Raw genomic sequence first — 15,721 nt, forward strand, 5'->3', positions numbered from 1 at the left:
ATTAAATATATAAAAGTTCAGTAATAAAAGAGCATGGACATTTCTTATTGAAAACGTAATCGACAAGGTGGGAGAATCTTTTACATTTGAATGTAATCTTTACACGAAAGGCGTCAAATAATACTCAATGATGTATTATTACGAAAGAAAACGATTAAAGATAATTAAAAAAAGGAACAGAAGTTATATTCACCAAATTATATGGCACTAATCTAAACTAAGAACTATTTCAAAGGTATTTTCTATAGAGAGTGGTATGAAGAGTTATAACATACTAGTATGCGGAAACAGGTAGATACAACTTAGTAACAGATAGACATTATAATATTATAAAGTATTGGTTGAAAATTAGCAATTGTGACCAGGTTAAATATACAAAACAAATATATATTTCTATGTAAAATTGTATAGATCTAAATCCTCGCAAAATAAACTGGGTCTCCAAGGTGAAATTTTTGTTATCAAAATTAGGATTCTATCATGTTTGGCTTGCTCAGAGTGTAGGAGACACAAAAATCTTTCTTAATGTTCTAAAACAGCGTCTAAGGGACATTTACATACAGGATTAGAACACATGAATGAATCCAGTCGAGCACTATTTTACAAGAATATATTTGATTTCAGTTTCAGTAATTACCTAACAATTATAAATATAAGGAAGTTTGTATATATATTGAAGATATGCTGATGGATCTTGTTTGATTTATTGCATAATAAAGATTCTTCTTCTTCATCATCATCTCTGAGGAGGAAGTTTTTAAAGTCAGAAGGATCTGGATTCGGATGAATGTTGTCGGCAATCAGCAAGTGAACGTAAAGGAAATGCAGCAAAATACTACACAGGATGGATGTGACAAAGTGGACCCTGTATGCTCCTGACCTCATTTTTATGCCCCTTTTTACTTACCCTTTCCCCTCCCCCCTTTTCCCATTCCCATTATAATATATTTCATATAATTGAAATGTTGGTTGTTAATACAAATGCTGGCTGTTGAGGCTCTTCCAGTGTTTGGGACCTTAAGTGTAGTAAAATTGTTGGTGTTTATTAAAATTTATTACAGTTCGTTCCGTATTATTATTCAAATATTTATTTTTTGGCCTGCGATGCGTCTGCGGAGCCCATGGACTGCCCGTATCCTCTTTTCCGTGCGGCTTCCGTGTGGAGGCAGGAGGCGGCAGTGCGATTTTCGTACGGATTCACGGACTCCACAGCCTCTACGATTTTGTTTAGCAAAAAGTTATACAAATTTGAAAAAAACAAACTCGGAAGCCCGTAGCCGGTAGACATATCGTAGGTGGCATTGCACAATTCCCGCACGGTCATCGTTAGAAGGCCGCGCTCTGATCTTGCAGCAAACACATGATTTTCCATGGACATGGTGCCCAAAAGAAATCATAAGGAGATTGTAGACTCGTGGGACCTTCGCGCGTCCCTCGCACAGCTGCCGCAAGGTTGCCGCTTGCTGCTCGTGCAGTACCCGCGAAACCGCACAGATACTGAGAATCATTGCGCGGCAACCTTACAGCGGCCGCACCATTGCCGTGCGGCGGTCTTGATAGAGGCAAAACATTTTTCAGGTTGTTATATATATTAGTACGAATTCTTTGGGAAGCTTGCGGAGACTGCACGACAACTGCACTGAAATTGCACGTTTTCCGTATAATCTCCGTTCAGTGTCCATACGGATTTCTCCCGGCTTCCCCCGAAAGTCTGAACATAAAATGGCACGATGCTCGTATATAATGTGAACACATACGCCGTAGCCCGTAGCCACCTACGATGCCCGTAAAACCGCAATTGCACCGTGCACCCGGTAAAATATGCAATTTTTAATATCGTGTATTGGTTGATTAGTTTGAGCTCCATATAAAGTGTCGGTACACCTGAGGGAGAACAAGCAGGGGTTGATATATGGGTTTAAACGCGTTTTCATTTATGAACGTAACTGATATTCAATCTTAGTTTTATAGGTGAATAAAGTTGTTTGTTCAATATGATAGTATTATCTTTACAATGTGTTCATGTGGTGTCCTTTCAATATTTCTCAATGAATTCCACTTAAACTGAGGCTGGTGAGGCGGGAGGGGGTACATTTCATTACTTCTCACAGATTAATTATTTTGCATAGCTGTGTTGTATGTTTCCAAAAAAAATTAATGTCGTAGGAAATAAAATCTAAAAGGAGACAGAAGACCCTCTCCATTGTATTGGACAACATTTTTGTCAAGTTTGGAAATGCTGCTTTCCGACATTTAATTGGTATTCCCAAGAGAACTAATTGTGCACTGTGTACCCATGCAAAATCGTATGGGATATACTTACTGGCAATGAATCATCATAATCGTGTTTAGAAAAGAAAGGCATGAAAAAAAAAACGCATTAAAATACCACCTCATTCGGCAAAGCTTCCCTTATCATAACCTGTGAAAACATTTTACTGAATTTTACTTAAGTCATTCAAACACAGTCTTAAAATATGTACTACAAGCGAAGGGTTTTTATTTTTTTATTTTTTTTAATAACCAGGCGGCATGATAAATGTGCATTTGTAAAGATAAGAAATGGTTCCAGGATTCTGCCACGCACTAGAATTATTTCTGCCAAATTTGGACTAACTTTCATGACAATTATTATTCATGATTTCAAGTGTAAGATCATGCTAAGCTCTTTAACGCGTTTTACGCACTGACTTACTGTGTCTTATAATTTGTCTAGAAATAGCAAATTGATAAAAAAAACCATCTCTAATTTCCTTCTTTGACTGCTAGATAAAAATAAGAACTAATTAAAAAAGATTGAAATTATAAACACATGACAGGTCCTTTCCGATTACGCTAAGCCTTTTAAAAAAAAATATTTTGTCTTTTTAAGTTTTTATTCATCTGTTTGTTTAAAATTTCATAATTGTTTTTTACCTTTTCATTGCTAAATGAAATATCAGTCACAGGAATGACAGCCCTTTCCGATTATGTTAAGCCCTTTCCGCGGAAAAAAGCTCACTCCGGTTTACCGAAATAAAAAGCTGATTTCATCGTAAATTTGCATAATTTAGGAGAGGCGACGCCAAAGGAATACTTTCTTATGTTGCTGAAGCGGACGTCTATTAACATTGATCGATTTTTGTTTACTAAATAATTGTGAAAGATGCCATCTAATGATATTGGTGACTGGTACCGAGGAATTCCACAAATATCCAAATACTGGTTCACTGGGTCAGTGATCATTCCGCTTGCTGCAAGATTTAATTTCCTGGATTTTAATAATCAAATTTTGTTGTTCGAACCTGTTATTTACAAATTACAGGTAAGTGAAACATAGTTCTGTCACTGTTACTTAACCAAGTCGGAGAACTCTCGACTTAAATCGTGACTTGGCTCTTCTTCGAAAGACTTAAATTATCTTAAGTGTTAAAAATTTATCACATGGGTGATGTGTTTTCATTTAGATAACATGCTATTAGAAATAGACTTTACAAGAAATAATGTTTCTTAAAACTGATAATAATGTTTCTTAAAACTGTTAAAGAACTATAATGCTAAAACAAAATTCCCCAATAATTTGCACTTTTAAAATTTGAAAGAACTCAAAAATAATTTGCGCATTATAAAAATTAGTCTTTGACGGATTTTTATTTCTTAAGCTACTTGATTGAGAACTATTGTTCATATCGAAATAATGCCTGTTGTATTTGGTACATAACTATAAGGTCTGGGAGCGCTTACCAATTATATATGATATGTAAGCAGATATACTGTCAATAACAACGTAGATTAGGACGATGCCCAAAGATAAACTTTCTGAAAAGGGGATAACTCCAGCAGACTTCCGGGTTGAGGCGATTATCCAGTAGACTGACCCAGACCGTACGCAGTCAGTGCACCCCTGATCTAGATCTATATTATTTCGATTCTAACACGTTATCAATAATAATTATGTACGTCTTTGCCGGTATCTAGATCTATGCCGTCTATGGCCATGACGTAATAATTGTGACGTCAGAAAAATGAATTGTTTAAGAAATAATATTATCTCATCCAGTGATTTGTCGTTGAATAAATCATTGTTTGGAGTTCAGATGCGAAGGAATTATATCACGAGGGCGCAGCCCTCGTGATATAATAATACGCATCTGAACGACAAACAATGATTTATTCAAGAGCAAATCACTAAATGAGATATATTATTTCGATTCTAACACGTTACCAAGGATTTTTTAATTACATCCTTGACGCCATTCATTAAATATTTGCCCGTTTTCAATCGGTTTCTTTTCCAGCGCGACGCTATGCTGTTAGACGCCATGACGTAATAATTATGACGTCACAACAGTGATTTGTTGTATAATAATTCAATGTGTTCTGCCTTCTTTGTTTAATAGGAAAATGAATCGGATCGTGTTAGAATTAATAATAACACACAGTTTTCAGCCTTCTTTGCTTAATAAGAAAACAAATCGGGTCATGTTAGAATCCTTTATATAAGTATTAAGTCCTATGTTGTGAACACACCACGCTGATCATTGATTTTAAATGGAACTAGATTCTAATATCTTACGGATAAAATATTTTTGTATAGCAGATATGCTGCGCTGGGCACTAGAGGATTAATGACATATTTTTCAAAACGTGTAAGAATGTTCATTAATGTACGTCTAAAATAACAACGGAGAGTTTAATTATTCTATACCATTTTCTTAAAATCTAAGCGGACCATCAATACAACCTGATGCTATGAATAAACAGTGAACAAACGGAAACTTTGAAAGTATATAATCTGTATTCCGGGAAGATTAATGCAAAATGTAAATTCTGGTAGTCGCTTCTGACAAACGGGCATTCACAATCTACATTCTGCAGAAATCATTTTTTTGCAAGCCGTGTTAATCAGACCCGCTCATTGAACGCTGCAGTCTGTAAAATATTTAATAAAAGGCAATCGATCGCATTAATGCAATGTTTTATGACTCTTCCACTGTGCTATTAATCTGCTAGACATCTTTTAGAACGAAAATCCATTACATATAACCAAACGTATGTTTCATTTCAAAATTTCCCTTGTACGTCTTTCTGTGTGTCTGTATCTACGTGGGCACGTTGATCTGACTTTATTTTAACAATCGTTCAACGATGAGCAAGAAAAAGTTTGTTTTGGGTTTAATAACGGTGTTTTCCAACACTATTGCACTTATTTAATGGCGTGCAGTTAACCTAACCAGTGTTTCTTGTCTGCATTAGAACAAACCTGTTCTCCGCAAGTAACTGCCAACTTCCCCACATGAATCAAAGGTGGAGGGCAAATGATTTCAGACATAATGTCATTATCAAAGCGTCACGGAGAACATACGCCTCACAAGGGGATTGAACTTACGACCCCGTGTTTCGTAGAACTGCGCTCTCCCTATTGAGCTAAGCGGACGGGCTGGGAAGGAAAAAAGATATAAAGTTGTATTTGAAAATGGTCGTTCAGACGAAAATATGTGCGAACCTGACCTGGATGCTTAAAATTAGATAATAAAAGTTCTAGAGGGTCGACGTGGATACTGTCAATATACATTTTCTTTGTCCTTTTTGGTACAGTTCACGAAAATGTTGTGACTTCAGTGCCATTTTAACCAATAGCTGGACCAAAGGGATTCATTCAACTCGTATGATTCTATTTCCTCTATTACAGATATGGAGATTAGGGACTTCAGCACTGTAACATTCCTCTACAGTCTATTACAGATGACGAAATTCGTGACTACATTGCTGTATTATTAAATTTCTGGGTCATACCTCATTAAAATGTACTTCAGTATAATTCTGGTATAATAATAATTTTTTCTACAACAGAAATGGAGATTGGTGACATCAGTGCAGAATTATTCTATAGCTGGGCCAAAGATATCAATTTACCTCATAAACCTCTATTTCCTCAATTACAGAAATGGAGATTGATGACTCCAGTGCTGTATTACCCAATTTCTTGCCCAAAGGGACTCATTTTCCTCATTAAAATTTATTTCTATATAAATAATTTCTTTGTTACAGATATGGAGATTGGTGACTTCAGTACTGTATTATCGAATAACTCCAAGCACGGGATTCAAGTACCTCGTGAACCTCTATCTCCTGTATTCATATTCCACAAGACTTGAAACTGGTAAGAATGACACTTGGCAAGCTAAGGGAGAAGCCAAATTTTGCTAGAACTTTTACTTGCATTTTTAACAAGTACTTGTTTACTACTTGCTAAATAAAAAAAAACTTGTATATTTGATCCACAATGTATACAGTAACTCGCCGAGCCTACGGCATCCAAAAAGAATTCGTAAGTTTCATTATCATAAATAGTTTCTATTTATGAATAACCTGAAAACTATTATATTAATATTACTGCCGTTGAACATACATGCGCACAGGACATTTATCGGATGTAAACTTCTGTTAATGGCTCCTAGCATTATATACACTACTACAAAGAAAAAAAAAACAGTTATAAAGTTCGCAGTCTAAACTCGGAAGTTTAAAGGTTTTACTTTTCAATGGCATCTAACGGTATTTTGAAAAGCTATGTTCATATAATGGACGATATTTAACCTAGTGCATCGTTAATTTACTTTGTGTGAGTGGGAGCGATTTTGACCAAATTAAGCTATTATGCTGTAATGGTGAATAAAATTGATTAATAACTTTTTAGCTCACCTGTTCACGAAGTGCTCATGGTGAGCTTTAAGGACAGTTGGATGTCCGTCGTCCGTCCGTCTGTCGTCCAAAATTTCTTTAAAGAACACCTCCTTCTTAACCACTGAGCCAATTTTCCTTGGGTGTCTCTCTTTCAGACTTCTTCAAAAATCTAGGTCATCAGACCAAAATTCTGTTGACCGTGGCAGAAACATTTGAAAACATCTTCTCTGAAACCGCTGACCTAAGTTCAAAATGATTTCACAGCAATGTTCGTTGGGTGAACCTCACACAAATTCCTTCATGACATTTTGATATGGTAAAATGGGAAAACCTTCTTTTAAAAATCTTCTCTTCTGAAACAGCTAGTCCTGTTTCAAAATAATTCTATATAGCTGTAGCCACCAGACTGTATAGTCACTTTTCTCTATGTAAAAAGTGTTTCCTGTATGTATATACATGTAATAGAAAAAAATATTTTTTGTTATGAAACGCTGGTAAAATTGCAAAAATTTGTACAGATATTTGCTTTGCGTGAGCGTAACGTCTTGGCCGATATCGTTCAAACAAGCTGTGAGCGATCTAGGGTCATCATGCCCCTCTTATGATACATTATAGCAGGCACATTTTCTGTTTCAGGTATATTTGATGGGAGACCAGCAGAGTATGTGTTTATGTTGCTGTTTAACTGGCTCTGCCTTGTTGTATCCTTCAAAAAATTCAAATAGAATCGCGGATGTGTGTCTAATTGTAGTCATTACTGGTTCCAGGGTTTTCTGTTTTTTAGTCTGCAACAAGCAACACACCCATACATAGAATGGAAACGCTTGATTTGGCGAATTCGGATGCGTAATTTTCACCTGGAGCACATTCCGATTCCTTTCGTGGAGTCCGCGTATATACACAACTGTTAAACATAAGAAATATGAAATTAATCAGATGAATGTTTTTTTTTTCGGCGACGCCGTCTAAATTCGTTTTCGTTACCTATGCCACGTGACTTCAGTTTGCAAATCAAACTACTTGATAACGCATTATAGATAGTTTATCAAAATGGAAGATTTATTCTACACTCTGCCTGATTGGACGAGAGTGTCAATTTCTTTCACTCTGTTGATTGTGCTACGCTGAGTGAAATGTAAACAAAGCGTTTATCCTAAACGACGCTGTTCACAGTTTTAAAGCTAACTTTGGCTCAGTATATTTAGCAAGAATATTGATATATCTCAAAATGATAAGTAAGTTTAATAAATATGATAAAAACCTGTTCAAATACCAACATATATCAAATTAAAGAAAGAGCTGAATACGGTCTGCGTATCACATGAATAAGGGTGTGATAAGAGTCTTTTATGTAGAGAAGTGCTTTTTAAAAGATTTTCCTTGCTACAATTGTCGTCTGTATATGAAAAGGTTTCTTGCTTTTGTGACTTATTCAGATTGCATATTAAAATGAGTACTTGTTTGCTTTAATATATTTGTTATAAATTATTTAACTGATTTATTGAATATTTTTCTTTAGTATGGTATGCAAATATTGAACTCAGTTGAAATCTGTTTTATTATATATATGCTATATAATGACTGAATCTCATTACACTGAAATGAAGGTACGCTGCATACAGTTTATCTATGTGATATGACTATGGTCAAACTTTGCTTATGAAACAGAAATATTGAAATAATTACAATTGTATGTTTTGCTTGACCTTCACTTTTTTATAGGTGTGACGTCATTGTCCAAAGATTCATGAATAGCGAATATGCTATTTGTTAAAGCGGGATCAGTTGGCCTATTTTAGAAATAAATAAAAATAATAACTAAAAAAATCCTTTGATTTTTTCTCATGTATTCTAATCAAACTTGATTTGTAGCATCTTTATGAGGCCCGCAGCCAACTTTGTTCAGCTGGGACATTTGACCCCGGCTTTTAGGGGCTGCTTGAGCTAAAACTAGAAATGCCTTTATACAGCGTCTCATGAACAGCTTGGTGGATCTTTGTCATACTTGGTCTGGAGCATCATTATAAGGTCCTCTTCCAAATTTATTTATATAGGAACTTGGGCCCTATTAGGGACCACTATAGCTAAAAGTAGATATGCCTTTCTTCTCATTAACCACTAAAATGTAATGGATTTTTATCAAACTCGATGTGTAACAATATCGTAAGGTCTCCTGCTATTTTGTTACAAATGGGGATAGGGACCAATTTAGCTAAAATATAAACACGTTTAATGACCTCTTCTCATGAACCACTTCATGAATCTTCATCAAACTACTGCTGTAATTATTCGTCTAAGGATAAACGAAAAAAATTGCAACCCTACGAAACCTTTGCGAAAAATTAAAAGAGAACCATTTAAATTGTTAAAGTGCGGTGTTTAGTTTTGCAATTTGACAAATGTTAGATGAAAGATGAATGTTAGATGAAAAATTCATAAACTTCTTTCCTTATTACAATTCGCCGACCATCATTTTTAAAGATATTTCTTGTTACTTCTGCCTGTCTTTCCGGCGGGAAGAAGCTCAATTATATTCTTAAATTCTGGCTAGTAACTGAAACATTTGATAACTCAAGCAAAGGTGATTTTGTGATTTTCTTTGTGTCTGTCCATTAGTCATAAACCTTTCTGATAGCTGACCGTGTTAGCACAATAGGAAGGGAGTTGTTAGTTTAATCTTGGATGGTGAGCATCTTCTCGGTAATTATTTTATTGATGATAATTATGTAAAGTAAATTGTCCGTTACCTCCTATTCATGTCGATTTTTTTTTTCAGTAACTTGGTTAGAAAACGATTGTCCTGCCGGTTATCTTTCAACCAAACTTTACAGGAATGTTCCTTTGGTGGGTCCCCTTTCATACTGCAGAATTCGGGTTGTCACGGGCCAAAAGGATACAACGGCCCAAATCAAAACGATTTCACATAAATGTTTCTTGGGTGACTGTCTATTAAATTCATTCGAATCGCCTTGGGGTCGGGGCTAATTTTCTCTGTATAGAATAAATAAAAAGTCGAAGCTCCACAGTTCGCTCATCGCGACAAATATGAAAATATTACCGGCCTGGTTTGATTGAGTCTGGTCATAGATGATAGTGGAAATGATGCTACCGTCCTCGGCCTCTAACCCCAGGTTGACCAACACTCAACATTTGGCCCTTATCACAAGTACAAAAACAAATTAGAGACATCCGCAGCGGTGTACATGGAACCTACAATGATGCAATAGTGTGCAATTCCATGAAAAATGGCGTATTTTCCCTAGTTAAAATAATGCGTTGGCCCTGAACGAGAACACGATGAGCAGAACTAAACAACCTGGAATTTAGAGAGGGGATCTGAGGTAACGGAGCCTGCATATCACAGAAAACGTCAAAAGACAGAATTAAAAACTAGGCACCATATCAAAGGGGTGATTATACAATAAGCGGGTGCATTGGAACCACCCAAGACGAAATGTTCAAGCTGAAAAACTAAACAATACTACTAAGAAAACGTCGTTCTGAACGATCTGAAAAGATGAAAATACAACAGCTCTGACTGAATGTACGGAGAGACTGTTGTACGGCCACCACACGACACAAACAACACTGCTGTGATAATAAAATTGAAACAAAGAATCTCCAGTTCACTCAACACGACAAAAATAAAAATGTTGCAGGATCGGTTTGCTTGAGCCTGTTCATGGACGGTAGCGGAGAAAACTTTAGAAAATGATCTCTTTTGGAAATACTTGGCGTATTTTCAAATAATTTTACATAAATGTTCCTTTGGTAACGCTCTACCAAATTCTTTCAGGTTATTCTGTTATGTTAAAACATGACCACCAGGTGACTGGCAGGTTTTCTTTATGTGGTTTTAGTGGAAATCTGTGTTGGAAACTGCTGAGTTAATTTCAAGCTGTGTAAGACAGCTTTTTTCCCAACCCAAGGGACAGTTTTGATAAAAACCCTCGCTAACGCTCGAATTTTTCATTCCACACTGTCCCTCGGATAGGGAAAACCCCGCCTTACATAGACAGACATGTAAGATCTTTATATTCGTAATAACTTGATGATATGCGGCATGTATGACCTAGACCCATAGCTCAAAGGTCACACTGAAAGGTCAAAGATCTTACTTCATTTTTATTGTCCGGTCTAGAACTATGTATTTCTATACATAGATAGCTTTTCAAGTAACTTGGCACACGCATTCACAAATAATAAGAGTGCAATGCTTAGGCCCCTAATTGAGAGGTCAAGATCACACTGAAGAGGTCAAAGATTTTATGTCATTTTTTTTTTGTCAGGGGTATACCTTTTAATGCATCATGTCATTCATATTCAAGTCTTACCATTGTTATTATATATGTCGTTATTCTTATCGTATCTACGATATTTTTATAGTAAAATTAGTGTTATTCTATATTTCGTTATTGTTATTGTATCCGTCATTCCGTCCGTCAGCAATTTCGTGTCCAGTCCATAACTGTATCATTCATCAACGGATTTTGATACTACTTTGCACAAATATTCACCAAAATCAGACGACATGTCTTGCGCAAACCCGGACCCCAAACTCATTGATAAAGATCACACTGGTAAAAGGTAAACTGGGCGTTTTTTCGCAATTTCGTTTCCGGTCCATAACTCTGTCATTCATCAAGGGATTTTAATATTACCTGGCACTGAGGTTCCCCATAATCAGACAACGAGTCATGCGCAAATCATGGACCCCTAGCTCAAAGGTCATGGTCAAACTTGCAGGTCAAATGTAAACACGGCTTTTTTATGCAATTTCATGTCCCGCCAATAACTCTGTCATTCATAAAGGGAGTTTTAATATTACTTGAAAGAGATGTTTCATAATCAGACGACGTGTCATGCGCAAAACCCCGACCCCTACTTCAAAGGTCAAGGTCACACTTGGAGGTCATAGGTAAAATGGGCTTTTCTTTAATGCAGTTTTGTGCCCGGTCCATAACTCTGTCATTCATCAAAGGATTTTAATATTACCTGGCACAGACGTTCCCCATAATCAGACGACTTATCATGCGCAACCCGGACCCATACCTCAAAGGTCAATGTCATTTTTTCACAAAATAGAAGTAATCTACAATTCTTATCTTTTTAATAAACCTTTGAACCCTAAGAGGTATTGGGTTCATACTTTGGGTTCTTACCATTCCTTTGGCTGGGGTCAAGTCAAGTCACCTTGGTCATTGTTACTGAAATAGAATTAAAAGAAAACTTGGCTTCTCTTGGGACATGCATCAAACCGGCCAAGAAAACAAAATCAGCAAAGATAAACATTCTTGACAATCTGGTACTGATCAAACCGCAAAAGTAAGAGAATATGTGTTCTCATTTTCTCGGTGGAAACATGGCCTACTGTCGTTTATGACGAGCCAATGAAAAGCCTTATTACAAAATATGGGAAATAATTACATCATTTTGATATAAGTAGCACAGCGACGATATACAAATCAAGGGCTGAGCGCGAAACTATTGTATCTTGTTCTTTATTTATATACAGTTACAATAGTATCGCGCTCAGCCCACGAAATACAATCACGTAACATAGAATATCAATGACACGTTTTGTTAATAGAATCATCAGATACTGAACAACAATAATGACTTCCACAAGATTTAGCTTACCAAAAGGTTCCTTCTAGAGCATATTAAATATTCTTTTTAAGGGATCTTTAATAAAACAATAATGAACTAGAGCGGGTGTGGGTATTTCCGAACAGTTAAGCAATAATGTTGAATGTTCGGAAATACCCACTTATATTGCCATTTAAAAACAACTTGTTTATAGAGTGATTCCAGCTGATTTAGCGTGTATAATTCCGAACTATATAAGTATACAGATATTGTCAGTATAGTGTATTGAGGATATTACCTATTGGACGTTTATTTCCGAACAGAGCGGGTAATTCCGAACAACAGAGGGGCTAATTCCGAACAGTTCCAACTTCTTAAGAACAGAACGTTTGTTTGTTTACAATGATAAACACAGACATTCTTTACAGTAGTATACTTGCATTTTTAACAAAGAAACTTTATAAAACGAAACATATAACTGGAATTTACAGAGCATCTGTATCTAAACCTAAATTTTCAGAAGCACAGCACAACATGTGTGACAACTTTCTACATGATTAATGTCCGAAACATTTAATATGGTATTAACACCCTTATACATGATGCAGTTTGCAGTGTTAAAAATGTCTTAGAATCTGTGTTTAAATTAATAGTATTTGCATTCAAACAGAAGTTTGTCTGTATAGCCCAATAATTCATCTGCCAAACATTTAGTGTGAAATCTGTATCCACAATTGGTGCATGTAGGGTTTTTCACATGCATAGCAGTAACGTGGACCTTGTCTTGCAGGGTTGTCTTGGCACCCAAAATTTGCTTGCAACTCTTGACAAGCTCATGCTATTGCTACATGAGTCGCCGCCTCCTCTACCAGAGTCGGATCATATTGCACATGTTTAAAACGAGCCAATATGAATGAAAGGAAGTTGAACTCATTTTACAAAGTAGTAGATTTATTTATTTGTTACTGTATCTTTTTTTATATATATATTTATTTATCTACTTTTTATCTATTTATAATTCAACTCTAGTTATTTGCTTCAAATATATTATAAGTCTTTATATATACTTATTTTGGATAAACTGTTCCTCATACATTGATTGTTTGGAATTAGCCACACATTAATTAACAAGTGTGTCTAATTCCGAACGGCTTCTTTGATCTTTCAACGTTTTCCATAATGAGAAATGCAGTTAACTCCCTTCCCACGTGACACTTGTGATGTAAGAATTCCATCAAAACATTGTCAGCGGTAAAAACCAATACTTTTAGATCCTTACATACTACTTGCATCAAAACACGAAAACCGATAAGAACGACATGCATGCAAGCGGTCGTATAAATTCTTGTCTGTTATTTTGAAAAGGTGCGCGACAAAACTTTGCATTCGTTGCAATATGATATGGAATTCCTTGTTATCCTGTATGTGACGCCGTGGATTAGATTGGTGCCTTTCAAGAATACAAAAATGTCATTGGAAAAATGTGTTCGGAATTACCCCCCTGTTCGGGATTACCTACACCCGCTCTATGTGTTTTGTTAGTTTACGTGCAATCTTATCTATTTAAGAATATTTAAAGTTATTTCACACAAACAATTATTTAACTTAAAATAATAATCAAACACCTTTAGATGAGCGATTCTACCTAAATATTATCAGCGGATAATAAATAATAAAGACCATCACACTATCAAAATTTCGGGAACCATTGTCGGCAACTGTCCTAGTGGCATCTTTCTGTATAGCAGTAAAATGGCGGAAAATTGCTGCAACATGCTCGTAATTGCATCGCATGATGGAAATTTTCAGTTACAGAATGACTGCCAGAAGAAAAAAGGCTTTTATGTAAGTCGGCACCAACAAACTAATGGAACTGAAAAAATTCGTACAAAAAGTTCAAAGCTTGAATCTTACAAAACAGTTAATCAAAAGGCATGAAATTACAAAGTTCGAAATATTTGATAGGTCAATAAAGTGAAAAAAATGCATTAAACAGTTCTGGATAAAGACAAGGGAAGTAATTGAAATGTTGTAATCCGGTGACGGTACGTCTCGTGCAATAGCATTAACAGACAAGCGAAAAATCTCGAATTACTTTATCAATACAGAATGTTGTGATGGTAATACTTAAAATGTCAAAATAATAAAGTTGGTATGAAATAAAATCGTAAAAAAGAACCATGGAAGCAATTGACGAATGCAACCGAGAAGAATAATAGCAGTCGATATTTTTGGGCAGGAGTCTATTTTTAGATAATGAATATTCATTTAGTTAATCTCGATTCTACATTATGACATGTTAGATTTAGGAGTACGATAGTTTAAACTATATTATTGTTTGTTTTTTTTGTAGGTCTGTTATTACGTAGTTGTATTTCACTTAAGATTGACTTAATGATGCGTAAAAACACATTGGCAAAGAGGCTATTTGTAATGAATATGCATGAGTACAAAATGGCGGCGCCCTGCTGGAATTCGGATGCCTTTTGATGATACCCTTGTATCCATTATCTGCTCAGTCAAGTGTGACATGTTCACCATAAGTGTTCCTTCTCATGAACAAGGGAAGAGTTAGAATATGAATGACACGATATTGAATAACGATATCAGAGATACAATAACCGGGCAAGGGTGGGGGCAAATTTTAAGCTAAATGGGGGGCTTTTTTACCAACATAGGGGTGTTTTGATACAAGATACAGCCCCGGCTCCTACGACTATGAAATATTAGATAGATATTATTAAAGTGTCCAGCATGAAGGATGACTTCTTATATGTCGTGTCTATTTACGAAAATAACGATGTCAGGATTTCAAGAAATAATTGTCCGTTTCGCAGAAGTAAAGTCCATTCCGCGAAATATACTCCATTCCATGGTTCTCCTAGAGTTATCTTCCCTAGCGTGAGAAATATTGAACAACAATAATGACATTTACCATAAGAATATTGAACATACAATACGAATTACGTCATATAGAATAACAATGTTAAGACTTAGAATATGAATGACACGACATTGAATAACAATATCAAAGAGACAATAACAACAACCGAAATATAGAATAACAATAATATTTTTTACCATAAGAATATCGAACATACAATAAGAATAATGACATATACAATAACAGTAGCAAAATTTAGAATATGAATGACACGACATTGAAAAACAATAACAAACATACAATAAAAATAACATACATATATAATTTAGCAACATTTGACACGCCATACACTACTACTCACTATGAACACTTATTTGACAAGTGATATTATTTCCTATTTTGAGTTTAACGTTGATGTTTAAAATAAATTCTATGCTTATGATTGATATATGGCTACGTCCTCGTCGTGGTGCTGGACCTCCTTCTTAAATGTCAGGCGTTTATTGTCCCGCTATGTAGAGCTCCTGTTACCATTTTATATTATGAGGTTTGACCCAAAAGTTTGTATTATCAATTCAGTGA

At 35.5% G+C, this 15,721-nt stretch overlaps 1 protein-coding gene across 1 annotated transcript; it reads left to right on the forward strand.

The window, feature by feature from the left end:
* The first annotated feature begins 3,006 nt into the window (after positions 1-3,006).
* Positions 3,007-8,490, forward strand: LOC123550043 (derlin-1-like). Its single transcript, XM_053546108.1, has 3 exons — positions 3,007-3,304; positions 6,031-6,142; positions 7,303-8,490. The coding sequence occupies exons 1-3, from the start codon at positions 3,146-3,148 to the stop codon at positions 7,389-7,391; spliced, it is 360 nt and encodes a 119-aa protein (XP_053402083.1). The 5' UTR covers positions 3,007-3,145; the 3' UTR covers positions 7,392-8,490.
* The last annotated feature ends 7,231 nt before the right edge of the window (positions 8,491-15,721 follow it).

This window comes from Mercenaria mercenaria, chromosome 6 (assembly GCF_021730395.1).
Source record: "Mercenaria mercenaria strain notata chromosome 6, MADL_Memer_1, whole genome shotgun sequence".
NCBI lineage: Eukaryota > Metazoa > Mollusca > Bivalvia > Venerida > Veneridae > Mercenaria > Mercenaria mercenaria.

What these genes read in the sequence shown, in the direction of transcription:
- LOC123550043 (XM_053546108.1), top strand. Translation starts at nt 3,146, where the DNA reads ATGCCATCTAATGATATTGGTGACTGGTACCGAGGAATTCCACAAATA. An exon ending in CTGTTATTTACAAATTACAG is followed by an intron (nt 3,305 to 6,030) that starts GTAAGTGAAACA and finishes TCTTTGTTACAG; the next exon opens with ATATGGAGATTGGTGACTTC. An exon ending in TTCCACAAGACTTGAAACTG is followed by an intron (nt 6,143 to 7,302) that starts GTAAGAATGACA and finishes TTTCTGTTTCAG; the next exon opens with GTATATTTGATGGGAGACCA.